The following is a 17786-nucleotide window of genomic DNA, read 5'->3' on the forward strand; positions in this document are numbered from 1 at the left end:
CTCTCCCCTGACCTTAATTCTGGGGCAGACAAATGTCACAGGGATTTCTCAGTTTGTCCAGAAAGAAGGTACAGAAGGATGGCTCCCCGAAACCACAGATTTGACCAGTGCTGGCCTGCTGGCTCCTGGGGGTGGGAGGGCACTGATTCACGGCGCTGGCCCTTTTCTGTGGTGCAAATGCTCACGGCCATGGCGCACCATTGGCCGAGGCAGAAAGAGGCTGCGTGTCCGGCTCCTGGGGGCAGGGCGAGCGGCTCCAGCCAGCCTGCATTTCACCAACAACTCAAGACGGGCTCACGTGAAGGCTGCACGTGGACAATCTTGACAGAGGTGATGAGGCCCAGCGGGCAGAAGGCTACTGAGCTCTAGGGAAGGTCCTTCTCCTGGGTGGACCATTAACCAAGAGTTACCACCCAAAAAGCTCATCTGCTCTTGCCATCTCCACCAAATGAACTTCACTGTTTGGCTCAGGGCTGTGTCTCTCCAACTGAGGTCAGAAACTCAGGCTGCCTCGTTTCTGACTATTCTCGAATGAGCAGGTGGAGGTGCCCTGAGGAAGGGCTGTGGCCCAGACCACATGGGACATCCCCAGTCCCAGGCCATCTCCCTGGGCCCGCTGCCCGGACAGAAGGGGGAAGTAAGCAGCAAGAGGGCAAGAGCAAGCCACAGAATTCTGCTGGAAAGAGACAGCTTTCAAACTGAGTGCAACTGGCCTCGTGGGACCGCGGCACCAGGACTTACTCCTCAGGAGAGAGGCAAGGGACAAAGCTCAGCGAGTTCTGGCGGGGGTGGCCCCTTGCGCTTTCAGGGTGAATACCCTAAAAAGATGGCCTGTCACTGTGGGACCGGTGATGAGGTTCTGGCCCATCCCCATCAGAGAATGACAGCCCTAACCCTCTACTTAACGTCCATGCGCACGTGTTCTTCATCATGGAGGGGAGCTGCCACCCCGCACAGCTACCCAGGGCCACGACAGGTGAGCCAGCCCCAGGTTGTCAGGCTCTCAGACAGCAGAAGGCCTTCCCGTGGACACAGAATCCCTGGTGTGAGAGGCAGTCCCAAGCCAGCAGGCGCGTGCAAGGAGTCCAGGTGGGAAGGCCAGCCTGCGATCTGGGGACAGCACTGGCCACCGCTGGGGGTGCTCAGGACAGGGTGTGCACTCAGCCGTACCTTATTGAGCTCCCTCAGTTTGCTCTTGGCGGCAGCTGCGTCTTCCTGCTCTGTGGCCAGCAGCTTTTCCTTCTCTTCCAGCTGGCGTTTCAGAATTGCCACAGGGTCGCCCTTCTGAGTGGCCTGGAAGTGCCCACAGAGCAGCATTAACAGAGGGGGTGTGCAGATAGCTGGTGTGCCCTCCCACCCCAGCAGTCAGACCCTGACCCACGACCAGAGCAGGGGCCCGGTCCTGTGGGATGGGGCTTCTGGGTGAGCGGGTTCTAGCCCGACTCCACGCACTTCTGGGGACGGGCACCCCTGCCTCAGCCACTCAGTCGGCCAGGTCTCTGGGCCCACTGCATACAGGAGCTGTTTGGACCAAAAGCTTTGCGTCTCTGCAGTAGGTTTTAGGAGCATGGTGCTTCCCACGAACTTGGGCCAATGGTGGCCAAGGCCTTTTCCTACCCCACTGAAGGGCAATTAGTCATTGTTTCTGGCTTGGGGCCTACCCCTTAGCTGCTGTGTGAGGCCTGCAAGATGCCTCGGGAGGCGAGGTGTACTCTGGGGACAGTGGCCTGAGGTGAGTCTGGGCCTGTCTCCTTGGAGGAGAGGTCCTCCCAACCTCCAGTCACTCGCACGCCAAGAGACACCCTTCCCTCCCCCAAGCTCACTGAGCACAAAGCTTCCTGTGACTGTGGGATGTGCCACACCTTGGCGAGAGTCAGGAAGGGAGTAAGCCCCGCTGGCCTCAGGTCAGGAGTCACTGGCCTGGCTCTGAAGACACCCCCCAGCATCACTAACCACTAGGGTGCCACAAAATTCTCCAGCAAAATTCCTAGAGTTCTGACTCTGGATGAGGAACAAACACATGCCAGGCAGCATCTCCTGGTGGCAGCTCATTCGCCACAAGAAGCAGAGGGCGAGTGCCGGCCTCTGGACTGACCCCCAACAGTAGGAGGGACGTCAGAGAAAGGGGCTTCCAGGCTCCCCACTGTGCAGCGTGTCCCTACACCTTCTTTTCTGCACCCGAGCCCTGGCCACAGGCCAGCCGGGCCCCAGCTCCTGTGTTCACCCCCGCTGGCTCACACAACACAGAGCCCGGCCCTGACCCGTAACGGTCTTCCTGTTTCCGTGGCTGGGCTGTGGCTGGGCTGAGGCAGAAGGCAGAGTGTACTCAGGGTGATTCATGCAATCTGTGTCTGGGAAGGGGAGGCGGGGTGCTGCTGAGAGAGGCCAGTGGAGACTGTTTCCTGAACTCTGTGCATGTGGCCAGCCCAACGGGGTCACTCAAGGGAGGCGAGGGCCCCAGGACTTAAGGGGAGAGCAGGGAGGGCGGGTCTACCTTATGCCAGGTGTCCTGGATGACTCCAGCCTTCTCGGACAGGATCTCAATGAGCCGCTGGGCCTCACCCTCGTTGAATACCATGCTTCCGACCGTGGAGACCAGAGTCTTGTAAGGGAGGTAGAGAGGGCTGTCGGAGTCCGGGGGCGCTGTGCAGGGAGAGAGAAGGAACAGGAACTTACCCTCCGCCCCCAGCAACCAAGCTGGTCACACCTCAAAGCAGCAGGGGCCAGACAGCCGACCGAGGACTCTGTCCAGCTGCTTGGGCTGTACGGGCTGAATGCGAGCCTGCCCTGGGTACCCTGAGCTCTTTCAGAGTGCTGAGAAACGGCCCAGACTTCAGGTCCCTGCACAGTCGTCCCAACTGCCCGAAGAGAGCAGAGGAGGAAGGTCCCTAAGTAAAAGAAAGGCTGTTTTCCTAGGCTGGGGGAGACATCCTCACCGCCCCCCTTTTTATCATCAAAATGAGCAGAATTAAGCAAGGCATACCTTCCCCAAAGGTGCTTTTCCTTCCCTTTTTCCAGCAAACCGCTTGGTCCAGTTCTAGCCCTGCACAGCCCTGCACAGCCCTGCACAGCCCTGCACAGGTGGGTTCACCCGCCTGCGGTGACCAAGCCCCATGGCTCCTCGTAAACATGGACCCCACTGCCACAACCCCGCGGTCACTGGAGAAGGACGGCAAGCAAAGGCCCGCATCTCTAACACTGCTTCTCTGTGGTCCCAGGGAAAAGGAGGCTCTTTCCACACATCCAGGTTCAAACACTGTTTCCGGCTTCACGAAGCCCGAGGCAGGTTTTAGGGGAGGGGAGGCTGGGCTAGGTTCTTTCACAGCGGGCCTGCCCACTTGTCAGTCCACGAGTGACTTCCTGGGAGGCACAGAGTCAGGTGCCAACAGCCACCTGTGCTGTGACTTCTGCGGTGCTCCTGAGGCCCCCTGACACACGCACACTCACTCAAGGCAGGCTCTCGAGTGGCCTCGAATGCAGGAAAGGGTGAACTGAGACGCCCCATCTGGCAGCAACCCCACCTGAAATGCCCTGGGGAATGACTTATGCCGAGGCCCAGAGCTGCCCCGCGGCCGAACGGCCGGGCCCCAAATGAATGAAATAAAGGGAAACAGGCCGGCCCGTGGCAGCACCTTCAGCTAAGCCCCCCTCACTGAGGACAACGCACGGGAAGGTTTCCATAGCAACCCCAAATTCTCTGGCCTGTCACAATATTTTCACTTGCTAGTCACAATATTTTCATCGCCAGTCAAAGCATTTAGAGTGATACCTTAATGAGGGGAACGTGGGATGTGGGCGAGCTGGTTGCTATGAGCACCTTCATTGTAGAACTTCTTACCTCATGAGTGAGGCTCGGGAGATTAAAAATAACCACGGTGACGTTCAAGGCCTAAGAGCTCAAGAGTGCCATGAAAATGAAGTGGGGGTGGGGTGCGTGTTCCCTTCAGCCTTTCTTTTCATTGATATACGTATATAACACAAAATCATCTTGATGGCAAACTTAGAAAAACCACTCTGAGCACCGCTAAGCCAAAAACAAAGCAAAGACCGCTCTCAAGTTCACTACTGGAAGAAGACCCCACCAGTAGCATTTTGGTTTCCGGGGTCCCTGCCCTTCCCCCTCAGCCTGCAGGCAGATGCAGGTTTTCCAGAAGACGGAAGTCCACTATTTCAAAGACGCAGTTGGAGCTCAAATGGACAGACGTTTTCCTTTCCTGACTCGGGAAATGTCTACTGTGCTGTCCCAACAGGCTGGCCACCAGTTACATGTGGCCACTGGGCACTTGAAATGCAGCCAGCGTGGACCAAGCTGTGCTGCAGGTACAAATACACCCCGGTTTGAAGACTTGGTAAAATATCTGTAATAATTTTCTGGTATCGACTGCATGTGGAAATGATAATATTTGGGGAAAATTGGGTTAAATAAAATATATCATTAAAATTTAATTCTTTGTTTTTTGTTTGCTTTTTTTTCACGTAGCTGCTAGGAAAGTCTGAACTACACATATGCTCACACGGGTGGCTCACACTATTTCTACTGGACAGGCTGGTCTATTCCTTTCCAGCCCTAGGGACCCTCCAACCCCCCAAAAGTACGGCCGTTGTCCCTGCAGAGGCCTCAGACTGCGCAGGGGCTCGGGCATCTCTTGAAGCCTCTCCTAGACCATCCTTCTAGGCCCCCGTAGTCCCTACCACATTGCTGGGGGCGGGAGGGGGAGACATTTAGATAGTGGAGCCAGGCTTTGCTATGGAGCTCTGTTTCCCCACAGATGTCACCCCAGTGGTCTTGACAGACCGTGTTCCCTCTTGGATAGCCAGGACACTCTGCCTGTAGAACGTTGCCAAGAGTATTCTGTAAGAGTATCATTCTAATATACCTTTATTCAAACTTTCTTACCTAATTATATTTTCTTAGATGTTTTAGAGAACAAAGTAATGAAAACTTGAGCAGGTGCAACAATCCAAAGCTACACACAGCACAATTTAACTCTCCCCTGCCTATCGCCCGATCTCCCCACACAAACTTCCCTGGCCTTCTCTATGTTCATATGAACACTATCTTTTAAGGTATTTTTAGAGAGCCCCAGCTTTACACTTTTCCATGAAGTCGTTTAGGTAAGAATGCTGCCATCTTTGGGGCGCCTGGATGGCTCAGTCAGTTGAGCATCCGACTTTGGCTCAGGTCATGATCTCGCAGTTTGTGAGTTCGAGTCCCACGTTGGGCTCTGTGCTGACAGCTTGGAGCCTGGAGCCTGCTTCGGATTCTGTGTCTCTGCCTCTTTCTGCCTCTCCTCTACTTGTGCTCTGTCTCTCTCTATCAAAAATAAAGGGAATGTAAAAAAAAAAAAAAAAAAAAAATTTAAAGAATGGTGCCATCTTTATTTCCCCCAAATCAGGGGAAGTAAAAATGAAAGAAAAAAGTACTTGGAAGTAGGCACCAGAACTTCTGGACCTCCGTGTGAACTGCGTTTGCTTCTGGGTTTCAAGATCCTCTCACCAAACCAGTGGCGCTGAGCTCACTTGGATGCCTATTCCTGGGAGGCGGGCACCCGGGCCACAAATCACGTGCTAACGGGAGCTAACTTGGGCCGGCATGCTACACATCTCCAGCAAAGACTCGAAAACTGGAAATAATCCCCGGCATTGTGAAATCTTAAGGCACTACACTAAATTTGTCAAAGACTAACATCTAATCTGCTAAACCACTGACTTCACGAAGACCATGAGGCAGTGAATCGTAGTGAGACGAGCTCCTGAGAGCCTGCCCCTATAGTCTCTGCCTTGCCCACCTTGGTGAGTTCTGAAATACCAGGAATGGACGAGCAGGGAGGCCTGGAGGAAGGTCACAGCAAGGGAGCAAAGAGCGGAGAGACAGAACAGAGACAGAACTGGTGCCTCACTGCTCTGGAGTAATCCAGACCTGCCCGGCAGGGGACACAATAAACACCCGCAGGGACCGGGCCCTGCAAGGATGGCACAGGTCTGGCTCAGGGGACAGCCTCTGGACATGTTCCTTCACCTCCAGGGGATGGCTCCTGTGGGGTCTGGGCCAGAACCCTCAGAGCTGTGGACTTGCTGAGGAGAACCGGAAACGAGATTTGTATGTGTCACCTCCTGACCTTTAGTGCTGACAGCTAACTCAAAGAAATAAATAAAACCTCTGTGGGGCTGAACAAACACATCTGTGGGCCAGGTGTGGCCTGCAGATCACCTCTGCCCCTGGGCACTGGGCACCGCGGTCAGAACAAGGCCCCTGAGTCAGGCAGTCTGGGCTCAAATTCTGCGAGCTCAGCTCCTTCCTGCCTGTGCGTCCTTGGGCAAGTTGCTTCACCTCCCTTGGCCTTGGTTTCCTCATCTGCGAAACAGGGGTCATAATCAATCTTTCCTCCTTCCTAGCCTCACTGCCAAGATTAAATCCCAACACGTTTGGAACAATGCCCGGCACAAAACGCACCGCAGAGTCAACCAACAGGGCCACCTTCAAGCAAGCCCCAGTCACAGGACCGGCACAGGCCCCGACCCCTCCCTGAACAGACAGCGCCCACCGGGAAGGACTCAGGCGGGGCTCTGCCCTTTCCCCCACTCCCACCAGCTGGACGGAGAAGTCGTGCAAGGGTGGTGCCCAGAAGCCAGCCCTGAGGATAGAGCAACACAGCCCACGGACCCTCTGGCTCCTGCCTGGCACCCCCGTCTGTACCCTCTCGTGAGGCTAAGAAGGGCAACAGGGTTAGATAAAGCAAGGAGCCCTCTGCCTCCTGCAGCCCCCAGCCAGGGAGCATGCGGCACTGGGTAATGTGTATAACACCTCAAATTCCAAAACCATGCGCCCTTCTGTGACCATGACGGGGGGCGTGGTCACCTAAAATCAAACTTGTCTTGCCAAGAGGCACTTAGGAGTCCCTCTCTCCCTGTCGACCGCAAAGTCCTTTCGGGAGAGTTTTGTCTTTACATCCCCACCAGGATCCCCTGCGGCCAGGTCTCAGCGCTAGGGAACTCGTGGGGTTCCGCGGCCCGGCACTATCACAGCCCCTCCAGAGTCCAGCTCGGGACCGCTCCTGTGTGGCTCCAGAGGACTCAACCGACAGGTCGGTGCTGACTGCTGCCCAGCAATGGGAGCGGGTGGCCACCCTGGCCCTGGGACAGCCCATCAGGTGACCGAGGCTCAACTCCAATGGCCGGTGCAGGTACCCTGACGCAGCCCTGCCTGGGGCAGGCAGGTTCCAACGGTCTCTAGAGACACAGAGTGTGCTCGTACCGTGCACCCGGCAGTCAGCACACCACTGGGGGTGGCAGGGTTAAGTCAGAGGCCGAACTGCCAGCTGAGAGGCAGAGGAGACACAGGATGCACGGCAACCATGCAGTAGAGCCACAGGAAGGGAACCCAGGGAGGGCATGCTGCCAAGGAAGCGACGTGGCAGCAGTGGCAGGGGATGCTTTGGCCAAGAGCTACTGGATAAGGAAACGGCGAGGGCTGTGCGGGGCTTCGGAAAGGGGAGCGGCAAGGACAGGCAGTGAGGCTCGGAGGGGCCTTGCCACTCAGAGCAGAGGGAAGTGAGACTGGAGTGAGTCCACGTCTTCCTAGGCCCCAAGGATCTGGATTCTATCTTACAGGCTAGAAGCAATGCCAGCAGGGAGGAAGGTCTGCAATGAGGAGATGTTATTTCAGGACACCTGGGAGACAAGGCTGGCGGGGGGGGAGGGCAGATGAGGGAAGAGCCCCAGGGCCAGGGGCCAGGCCCAAGGGCCCCGAGGAGCTGAACTGGGGGGACAGAGGCCCGGGTGGTAACAAAAGGTTAAGATCTGTGCAACTATGGGCTTCCTGACCACAGCTGCCTGAGGACAGCGACTGGAGCCCCAGCACTGCCATGTTTTAACATGACTGAATGGAAAGTTCTGGAAGCAATGTCATCCAGCAGCTTCTGTGAGACATGAGGCGCCAAGACTGATTTGGCTCCTTCCCTAGGGCATGTTTTTGTTCTTGCAAAAAGGCAAAGTTGGAGCACCTGGGTGGCTCAGTCGGTTAAGCATCCAACTCTGGTTCAGGTCATGATCTCACGGTTCGTGAGTTTGAGCCCTGCATTGGGTTCACTGCTGTCAGCACAAAGCCTGCTTCGGATCCTGTCCCCTTTTCTCTCTGCCCCTCCCCCTTTCGCATTGTCTCATCTCTCTCTCTCTCAAAAATAAATAAACATTAAAAAAAGAGAGAGAAAGAGAAGTTGGGCTTGAAGAACTTACAGAGAAAGGGAATGAAGGCTATGAAGGCTCAAAAGTCCTACAGAGATTTCAGAGCTTCAGACCCTGAAAAACTAAGTTTGAAAGAAAAAAGTATGAAACCTAATCTCAAGACATATCTGCGTGTACCTCAGCCCTAAGACAGCTGTAGAGTAGCCGCTGAGGTGGGCTGCACTTGGCCTGAGGGACCCGCAGAGACAGAGGGCCCAAGGCAGGAGGCTGAGATCCCTGACCGTCCACTGGCAACATGACTTCTGGGAAGTCTCAAAACAAGAGGTGAGCTGTGGCTTCTGCTTTTGCAAAAACAGGTAAACATACCAATCCACGTTACAGACCTTCAGGAGGAGAAATGCATGGAAAGGAGCTTCGTAAACCACACATCTCACAAACATCTAGTTGAGAACGATAGTGTCACAATCCTGGGGGCGACCCAGCAAGCACACAGTGAAGAAGGACACTGGGGGGTGGGGGGGATGGGATAGTAGGAAGGAAGGGGTGATGCTATTATCAAGTCGCATGCCTTAAGATTAGATTAAGTCACATGCTAAGGTACAGACGACTTTAGCAGTTTTTCTGAAGATCCTTCCCTATATCCCCTGACCTCTGGTGACTCCTGCCCCAGAAGGGTACAGAGCATGATCCTATTTGTGCATTTCCATCTGCTCTGGCACAGAAGGGAGTGGCCAGGGAGGCCTTGCACAATATGGAGCTGAGCAGCTCCCCCAGGACACTTCAAGGTTCACAGATGTGGGGAGCCACGAACTTTCCATCTTAGTTCAGTTTGTGATCATAGACTGGGTACCCAAAGGCTGGGACAAGGTTGAAAAGAACTGGCCACTTTCCTTCCTCAACCTGACCCCCCTGAAGGAGCAGGGACCCCCTTCTGCTGCTCAGAGGACCCATGGTCAGGGCTGGGCTGCCTCACAAAGCCCGAAAGGTTAGGAGCCCCACTCCGTACAATGAGTGCCTGCTTATTTGACTCGCAGACAAATAATAGAGCTTTTTTTTTCTTTTCCATTTAAAAAAGAAAACGCATTTACCCAACAGATACAAAAATACTGATTTGAAGGGGTACACGCACCCCCCACTGTTTATAGCAGTATCATCAACAACAGCCAAACTACGGAGAGACCCCAAATGTCCACTGACTGATGAATGGATATAGAGGATGTGGTGTATATATACAATGGAACATTACTCAGCCATCAAAAAGAATGAAAGCTTGCCACTTGCAATGATGTGGATGGAGCTAGAGTGTATTGTGCTAAGCAAAATAGGTCAATCAGAGAAAGACAATTACTGTATGATTTCACTCACATGTGGAATTTAAGAAACAAAACTGATGAACATATAGGAAGGGGGGGGGAGAGAAGAGAGGGAAACAAACCATAAGAGATTCTTGATGATACAGAACAAACTATGGGATGATGGAGGGAGGCAGGTATGTGTGGGATGGGCTAGATGGGTGGGGGATACTAAGGAGGGCACTTGTTAGGATGAGCACTGGGTGTCGTATGCAAGTGATGAATCACTGAATTCTACTCCTGAAACCAGTATTACACTGTCTGTTAACTAAAACTTAAATGAAGAAAAAAAAAAAATGCAGGTTACCAAAAAACCAGAAAATACGGGCGAAGGAAAGGTATTAAAATTTACCCATAGTCGGGTACCCCAAGAAGGCCTTTCTCCCACACAGACTCGTGTGTGTGTGACAAGGTCATCGTGGGGTGTCTGAGAGCGTTTTCCATCTCCTGCAGGTTGGCGGGGTTCCCCCGAGCCCTGACACGATGACGGTCTTCTGGCCTCAGGGCAAACAGGCCCGCAGACAGGGAAGGGTGTCCAGTGTGAATGCAGCGCAAGAGGGGAAGAGCCACGCTCAGTGACAGCAGTGCACCCACCAAGTTCCAGCGGAAGCACGACGTTCTGGAGAGTGTGCAAATGGGCATCTTGCGCTCCCCGTCGGTCCTTGGTTCCTCTGGGGCCAGCCCACACCGTACTAATCTGGACTCACCTCTAGGCACTGGGACAAAAAGAGCTGTCCTAAAAGTGTAACTTCACACTCCCAGCCGAGGTATGCCAGCAAAGACCGACTCCGAGGGCAAAAACAGATTTTCAAGAAACCCCCACCATGTACACAACACACTTCCTGTAAGAGGGACGCAGCATTCCTGATAAACACCATGCACGAGTCCTGAGGGACTCTCCGAGAGCGAAACAGCGGAGGCCTGCAACCAGGCTGCATGCACCCAGGAGCTTTAGTTCTGGGGAAATTTCCACTTCTCTGTGGCTCCCCGAGTTCCCTCTTCTGCAAACAACAATAAAAGAATCTGTGCCTTTTGTTTCATAAGTAAGCGTCTTCTCCTTATTCCACACCTGGGTTTATAACGCTCCCCTCAAGTGGTCACCATCTCGACAGCACCACGTGAAGAGTCAAGTCAGGTGGAAGGTGCTGGAAAACGCTCACGTGGGCCTCTCAGCACTCTGAGCAAATTGTAAATCGTGAAGTGTCTTTGGGGAGCGATGCAGCACTGTGCTCCTAAATTGAAAACGGACCGTCTTTTCACTTAGCAACTGCGTATCGACGTAGTTACTTTGCAGAGATACACTACAATATACGTACATCACTGTGGCATTAATTTTAGCAGCAAAAAAACCGCACGCTGGTTAATGCCATTTAAATAAGCAAACGATACATTCACGCTATGGGACAGGATACAGCAGCAGCAGCCCTGTAGGTACAATACAGAAAGATGTCACTGGTACCCTGGTACACAAGGCAAGCAAGCTCCAAGGCTGTGTGCACCGCAGGCCGCAACTGTGTGTGCCAAAGCAATGAGTGGAATGGCTCCCAGGCTCCCCCATGAAAGGGAGGGAGTGGAAAGACTTTCGGTTTTCACCTTCCACACTTCTATGCTGTTTGTACTTTGTTTGCTGGAAGCACACATTTATACGCTAATAAATTTTAAAAGCGTGGATTAGGAAGGCAGGTGTTCACTGTCAGATCCAGCCACGGACAAGTGGTAAAAACCTGCCACACGGCCCTGATTTGCTCTTGTAGGAAAAACAGATCAGAAGTCCTGGAAGAGTTCCAACTGGGGCCTGCAGAAGCGTGTCCTGTGCCCGCCTCCACACCTGCCTGGTCTCTCTCTGGGGCGTCTGTCAGCAAGGACCCTGCTGGGCCCACCTGGTGACAATTGAGGACACAACCGTCTGTGGTGCCCCCCAGCTCTGGGGCAGGTTCTGCTGCTGATCTGTCGTGCATCATGGGCCAGCCACAGGCTCCACGATTTCACTTGTCACATAGCACTGGGATATGGAGGACGACGGGGAGCTCACCCCCACCCCACTCAGGATGCAGGCAGACAGAACAAGGCACTGGGTGAGCTGCGTGGTGCCAACTCAGAGCTGCAAAGACATGCTCATTTTTACAGGCTGCCTGGCCTCCTCCTGGTGGCTCTGGTCTAGAACGGCACTGTCCTAACTGACTGCACTGATGGAGACACTCTTCCCTGCACTGTCCAGCAAAGGCAGCCACTGGCCACAGGGCACTGCTGAGCACTTGGAATGTGGCGAGCGCAACTGAACCAGTCATTTGACTGACTTTTGATCGATCTGAATGCTAACTGAGATAGCCCCCATGTGACCAGCCCTAGACTTCTAGCTCTCTGGTGCCCACGGTTAAAACTTCAAGGCCCTAGAGCCCTCCCTGACCCAAGTTCAGGTCTCCTCTATTTGGAGAAGGAGCTCCTTTCCTGGCCTGCTCCACACCTACTCTCCAGGCATCTCCCCTAGCTGAGGCCGCTCACATCTCCACACCCCCAAGTTTCTAGATGCCTGGGGCCACCCAGCCCAGCCCGAGCTGTGCTCTTGAGTTGAGTGCACAGGGCCATGGAGAAGCTGGTGGTGGGCAGGCCCTGGACAGAAATACAGAAGCTCCACCCCAGCTAGTGGGCAAGGAGGTCAAAAGCAGGCAGCCGGGGCTGACTGCAGCATCTCGAGCAAAGGAAGGAACACGGGACATGCAGTATGACTACATGAGAGGAATGTGGCCTGCTTCCCATTCAGCAACACGGTTATGGCCACAAGATCACCGCCATGGATGCTCAATGTGAGTCAGATCAGTTCTGGAATGCTAAACATGTATGAGATGTCATCACAACGGAAGAGTGAGTGAGCCCTATTCTATCATACTCCACTTGGAAAATCCATGCCTTCCATAGACACAGGTCGTGGCTAAATGAAAACATGGAAAGAAATCAGCATTCTGGACAGTGGGAATATGGCTGCAAATGACTGAAGGCTCTCAGAGTGGAGAAGGGCCTTGATGGCTCGTCACTGACATCTGACTTGGGAGTCGTCTTCAGAGCAAGCCCCAAACCGCATGTCTGTATTTGGGAGTGCCAAACACCCAAACACCCAAACACCCAAAGCACACACTTCACTTACTCTACCCTCAGGTCCACAGTCCTTTACAGACAAGAGCTGCAAAGCTGCCGGAAGCCAGGCATCATGGAGACACCCACCTTGCCCTGTGCCATCCTGGCAGTGACTCAGGGGTCCTTACTACCTGCTCCCCACCCCCCACCTCCCCACCAAGTGTGGTCCTGGAAACAACAGCATCAGCATCTCCCAGGAGCTGGTTAGAAATGCAGAGTCTCAGGCTCTGCCCAGAACTGTGAGTCAGACTCTTTACCTTAACAAGTCCCCCAGGGGATCCAACTGCATAGAAAGTTGGAGAAGCAATGCACTTGGGCATATCCCCACTACTTCTGAACACACAGATTATTTCAGGATCCTCCTGGTGTTGGTGCAGGGAGTGGCCTGCATCTACTCTGGGTGTGGGGGTGGGGCTTCAAGATGGCTTTACACCCCAACCACAGCAGGTGGAGATCACATGACAAATTACATTCAGGAAAATGACAAATTACAAGACATTTTTTTCCCCATGTCTCTAGGCTCTCAAACCCCCTGAAGAATAAAGAAATTCGCCTTTCAGGTGTCCTCTCAGCTGCACATAATACCCTGTGTGGCTGGGTTTTCATTCTGGGTCTGACGATCCTGTGTGGTTGCTTTTGTGGCCCAGTGCCCCATATTGGCCTTTGTGATTTTCTCATTGCAACCTTGGAGTGGCGTCAGGCCTCCCGATATCTGGGCTGATTAATATTAATTTTGGCTGTCTTTGGTATTTTCTGGGGTTTGATTTTTTTTTAAATTAAATCTAATTTATCCAGACCTTACATGTTTAGAGGGATCCATAAGCAGACTCTTCCAAATCTTGAACATGTTGCCCAAGATCAGAACATTTCTTCTTCCCACTGAAATGAGGCTGCCTCCCCTCACTGAAGTTCTCAGGCATGACAGTCTGCTTCAGGACCATTTTATTCTCTGACCTGTCTGTCCTTGGGCCAGCACCCTAACCTGTAATTACAATGGCATGGGAATATATTCACACATCAGACACAACTGGCTTCCCAAAAGCTGCTTAAAAAAATCTATCCAATATTCCAACCTATTTTCCCCTCCAGATGGGACTTTTAGAATAGTTTTGTCAAGTTAAAGGCGGGAGTCGGCGGGGGAATCCCATTGAAATTTTGGCTAGAATAATTTTAGTAATAATTGCCATTTTATCCATAATATTTAATCTCTGGAATTTCTTTTCTCTGTTCAAATTCTCTCTTAGGCCAGCAAGGTGTTGTGTGGGTTCATATAGGTCAGAAAGTTAGGTCTTCCTCCTAATAAGGTTCTCTATTTCTGGCTTATTAGTACCACTTGCCTTCCTTCCTAAAGTATCACATTTCTATTCTGTGCCTTGTTTCAGATGCCTAAAGCCACACATGGTAACAATGGCCACAGGACATAGGCCACAGGAAACAGGAAGCTCTATTCTGAACACACCTGATGCTTTACAGAAAACAGGCCACTTCTCAGTTCCATCCCTGTCCTCATGTCTCAAATACCCTGTCCCTGGGTCAAGTGGAACATCAACTTAAAGACAAGGCAGCAAGCCTTTCCTCTGGCCTGCGGAGGCAGACGGAGGCTGAACATTTGGATTTTCAGAGGGCTTTGAGAAACTGGCCTCACCTGTGGGGGCCAGGTGGGCTCATCCTTGAGGCTCAGCAGAAGCCTGAAGCTGCTCACACAGCACAGGTCCCCCCATAAGGAACTGGGTGCTGCCTGAACAAATGCCCCCCCAAAAGGTGGGGGAGGAGGAAACCTGAGAAAAGGTAATGCATCTCCACAAAGAGGCAAGAAAGGGAAACCCAGCTAAGAACATAGGGCCTTGTGCTGGATAGCCCCTATCCAGCACAAGGCCCAAACATCTCAGACCCCCTAAGATAACTCGGTAAGACAAATGCAATTAATTATCCAAATCAACTAATGGCTAGTCAAAGATATTAAAAAAAAAAAAAAAAAAGGAAGAAAGAAAGAAAAGAAAACAGAAGACTGCCATATCAAATGAGTGATGAACAGGAAACAGGAACTCTGGCCCAATTTCTATAATGCACACTAAAAAGATAACAGAAAATTACCATTCTGTATTGTATATATATAAAATGGTCCACTAAGTAACTGGGATAGGGAGTTGGGAAGAGGAAAAACTGGGGATGGGGGTGGATGCCATTGTTAACCTTAAGAACATCCTACCATTAGTCATTCAACAAACATACAGAAATGAGTACCAGGTGAGGTAAGCAACAAACAGGCTGGCAGAACATACTCAGACGTCTAAGAAAGATTTGCCAAGACACAGAAGTGTTTCAGATTGCGTGGTGGATGGAATTACTATTCCTAATTCCTCACCACTCCTTGTACTCACATACTCACACCTCTTACAACATCACTTGGCAGTCCCTCCCACTGGAGACAGTGCACTTCCTACCCCTTGACTCTGGCTCAGTCACATGACTTGCTCTGGCCAATAGGATGCTGGTTTGACATGTGCCCTTTATAGCTCTACTGTAACCAGGAGAAGGACCTCTACCCTCCAGAATCCCTGAAGCCTCAGCCTGGGCCCCAGAATGAACACATATGGAACAGACCTATGCTCGATCTACAGCAAGGGGCCGAACCTAGTTAAACTGCAGCGTGAAGCAGAGCCACTCAGCTGAGACAACCCAGATCAGTCTACTTTCAGCCAATTCAACAGAAGCACGAAAAAGAATAAATGACTGCTGGTGTAAGTCACTGAATTATGGGATGTTTGTTACACAGCTTTGTTGTAGCAACAGCTAACTGATACATATGGCTCCCCCAAAGGGAATCCATAAGCTACTAAAAGATCGCTTTTCCCTTCCAGTTCACAGAGAAATCAGAACTACTTACCAGGCTCACCTTTCTTCTTTGAGCCAGACTTCTTCTTTGCAGGAGCCTCTTGCTTTGGTGCCTCTTGGCTCTGGACCATATCTGCATTTTTGCCTTGGATAGGAGCTGACTCTGTCCTTTTACCCTGATTGGCAGATGTATCCACCTTTTTGCCCTGGTTGGGGGACCCTTCTGACTTTTTGCCCTGGGTCGGGGTTCCCTCTGCCTTTTTGCCTTGATTGGGGGCCCCCTCTGCTTTTTTCCCCTGGCTTGCAACAGCCTCTGCCTTTGTGCCCTGACTAGCAACTGAATCTGCCTTTTTACCCTGATTCTGGGCCCCCTCTGCCTTTTTGCCCTGATTCTGGGCCCCCTCAGCCTTTTTGCCCTGATTCTGGGCCCCCTCGGCCTTTTTGCCCTGGTTGGGAGCCCCCTCTGCCTTTTTGCCCTGGTTGGGAGCCCCCTCGGCTTTTTTGCCCTGGTTGGGGGTCCCCTCTGTCTTTTTGCCCTGGTTGGGGGCAACCTCAGCCTTTTTACCCTGGTTTGGGGTTCCCTCCTTTTTGCCCTGGTTGGGGGCTCCCTCCACCTTTTTGCCCTGGTTCTGGGCCCCCTCTGCCTTTTTGCCCTGGTTCTGGGCCCCCTCTACTTTTTTGCCCTGGTTCTGGGCCCCCTCTGCCTTTTTGCCCTGGTTGGGGGTCCCCTCTAACTTTTTGCTCTGGTTCTGAACCACTTCCACCTTTTTCCCCTGATTGGGGCTCCCGTCTGCCTTTTTACTCTGGTTTGGGGTCCCCTCCTCTTTTTTACCCTGGTTGGAGGCCCCCTCTGCTTTTTTGCCCTGATTCTGTGCCCCCTCTGCCTTTTTGCCCTGATTATGGGTCCCTTCTACTTTTTTGCCCTGGTTGGAAGCTCCCTCTGCCTTTTTGCCCTGGTTGGGGGCCCCGTCTGTCTTTTTGCCCTGGTTGGGGACCGCTTCTGTCTTTTTGCCTTGGTTTGGGGTTCCTTCTCCCTTTTTACTCTGATTCTGGGCCCCTTCTGCCTTTTTGCTCTGATTCTGGGCCCCTTCTGCCTTTTTACCCTGATTCTGGGTCCCTTCTGCCTTTTTGCCCTGATTCTGGGCCCCTTCTGCCTTTTTGCCCTGGTTCGGGACCACTTCAACCTTTTTGCCCTGATTCTGGGCTCCCTCTGCCTTTTTGCCCTGGTTGGGAGCCCCCTCTGCTTTTTTGCCCTGGTTGGGGGGTCCCTCTGCCTTTTTGTTTTGGTTCTGGACCCCCTCTGCCTTTTTGTTCTGGTTCTGGGCTCCCTCTGCCTTTTTGCCCTGTGCAGTGCCAGTGGCTGGGGTACTGGCCTTGGCACCCACTGGGGGCACAACCACCATAGGCACCTCTTTGGGAGCAGTTTCCAAGATGGCAGCCTTGGAGGTAAGAACTTGGATAGAATTCACTACAGAACTAACTGCTGGTTCCACCTTTGCCACTTTTTTCTCCTTTTTCTTTTTGTCCTTAGGGGAGGAGGCCAGCTTCTCTTGGGGCACAGCTGGTACTGGGGCTACAGGGGCAATGACCATGGGGGGCTGGACTGGGGTTGGAGCCACGGCCACTGCAGGTGCCCGCACAGGATCTTTGAGAAGGATGGTCACGTTGGGGGCTGGCTCATGGTCAGGTATCTTCCCATTGGGTTTCTCTTCCTTTTTCTTGGTCTTTCCTTTCTTCTCCACTGTTTTCTCCTTCTTTTTCTTCTCCACTTTCTGGTGGTGCGTTTTCGCCATCTCCTTGCGCTGGTTGGCTAGGGCTTCTTCATATGACGTTTCCTTCATGGAGAAGGTGGACACCAGGAAGATGCCGATGGCAGAAACGACCATGAATCCACCAAAGACCACAACCCCCAAGGTCTGAGTGTCGTAAATATCCATCCTGGCTTGCTTTCCTTTCACCTGCCAAATACATACATGTAGGTTACTTTTTGTAGAAACAGAGGCATTTGACAGTTTCCATCCTCACCCCTGCCCCCAAACTTAAGGTTTTGCTAATCCTTCAGACTGATAAAGTCGAAGAAACAAATCCAGACAATCTCTGATGTCACCCATTCCTTCCTGCCCCTCTTCAGGAGTGAGTTTTTATGCAAGATATGAGCAGCCCCTACTAGTGTTAGGATAGGAAGTGGCAGAGAAATGGCAGAGTACAGGTGTGGACACATAATACCCTGGAGACTCAGAAGCCACAATCACAACTCAAGAGATTCTCCACCGTGGGGGTCAA

At 52.5% G+C, this 17786-nt stretch overlaps 1 protein-coding gene across 4 annotated transcripts in view; it reads right to left on the reverse strand.

Annotated features, from left to right (window-relative positions):
• Window positions 1-17786, reverse strand: part of RRBP1 (ribosome binding protein 1) — a 64592-nt gene that overhangs the window by 22903 nt on the left and 23903 nt on the right. For 2 of the 4 annotated variants that reach the window (XM_049651170.1, XM_049651167.1), the window contains exons 2-4: window positions 15556-17461; window positions 2495-2643; window positions 1171-1293 (exon numbers count right to left, since the gene is read on the reverse strand). In XM_049651170.1, coding sequence (XP_049507127.1) covers window positions 1171-1293; window positions 2495-2643; window positions 15556-17461 — 2178 coding nt within the window. The remainder of the gene's footprint in view (window positions 1-1170; window positions 1294-2494; window positions 2644-15555; window positions 17462-17786) is intronic. The other 2 variants (XM_049651169.1, XM_049651168.1) reach the window with 2 other exon arrangements.

The sequence above is a fragment of the Panthera uncia genome (genome assembly GCF_023721935.1).
Source record: "Panthera uncia isolate 11264 chromosome A3 unlocalized genomic scaffold, Puncia_PCG_1.0 HiC_scaffold_11, whole genome shotgun sequence".
NCBI classification, from domain to species: domain Eukaryota; kingdom Metazoa; phylum Chordata; class Mammalia; order Carnivora; family Felidae; genus Panthera; species Panthera uncia.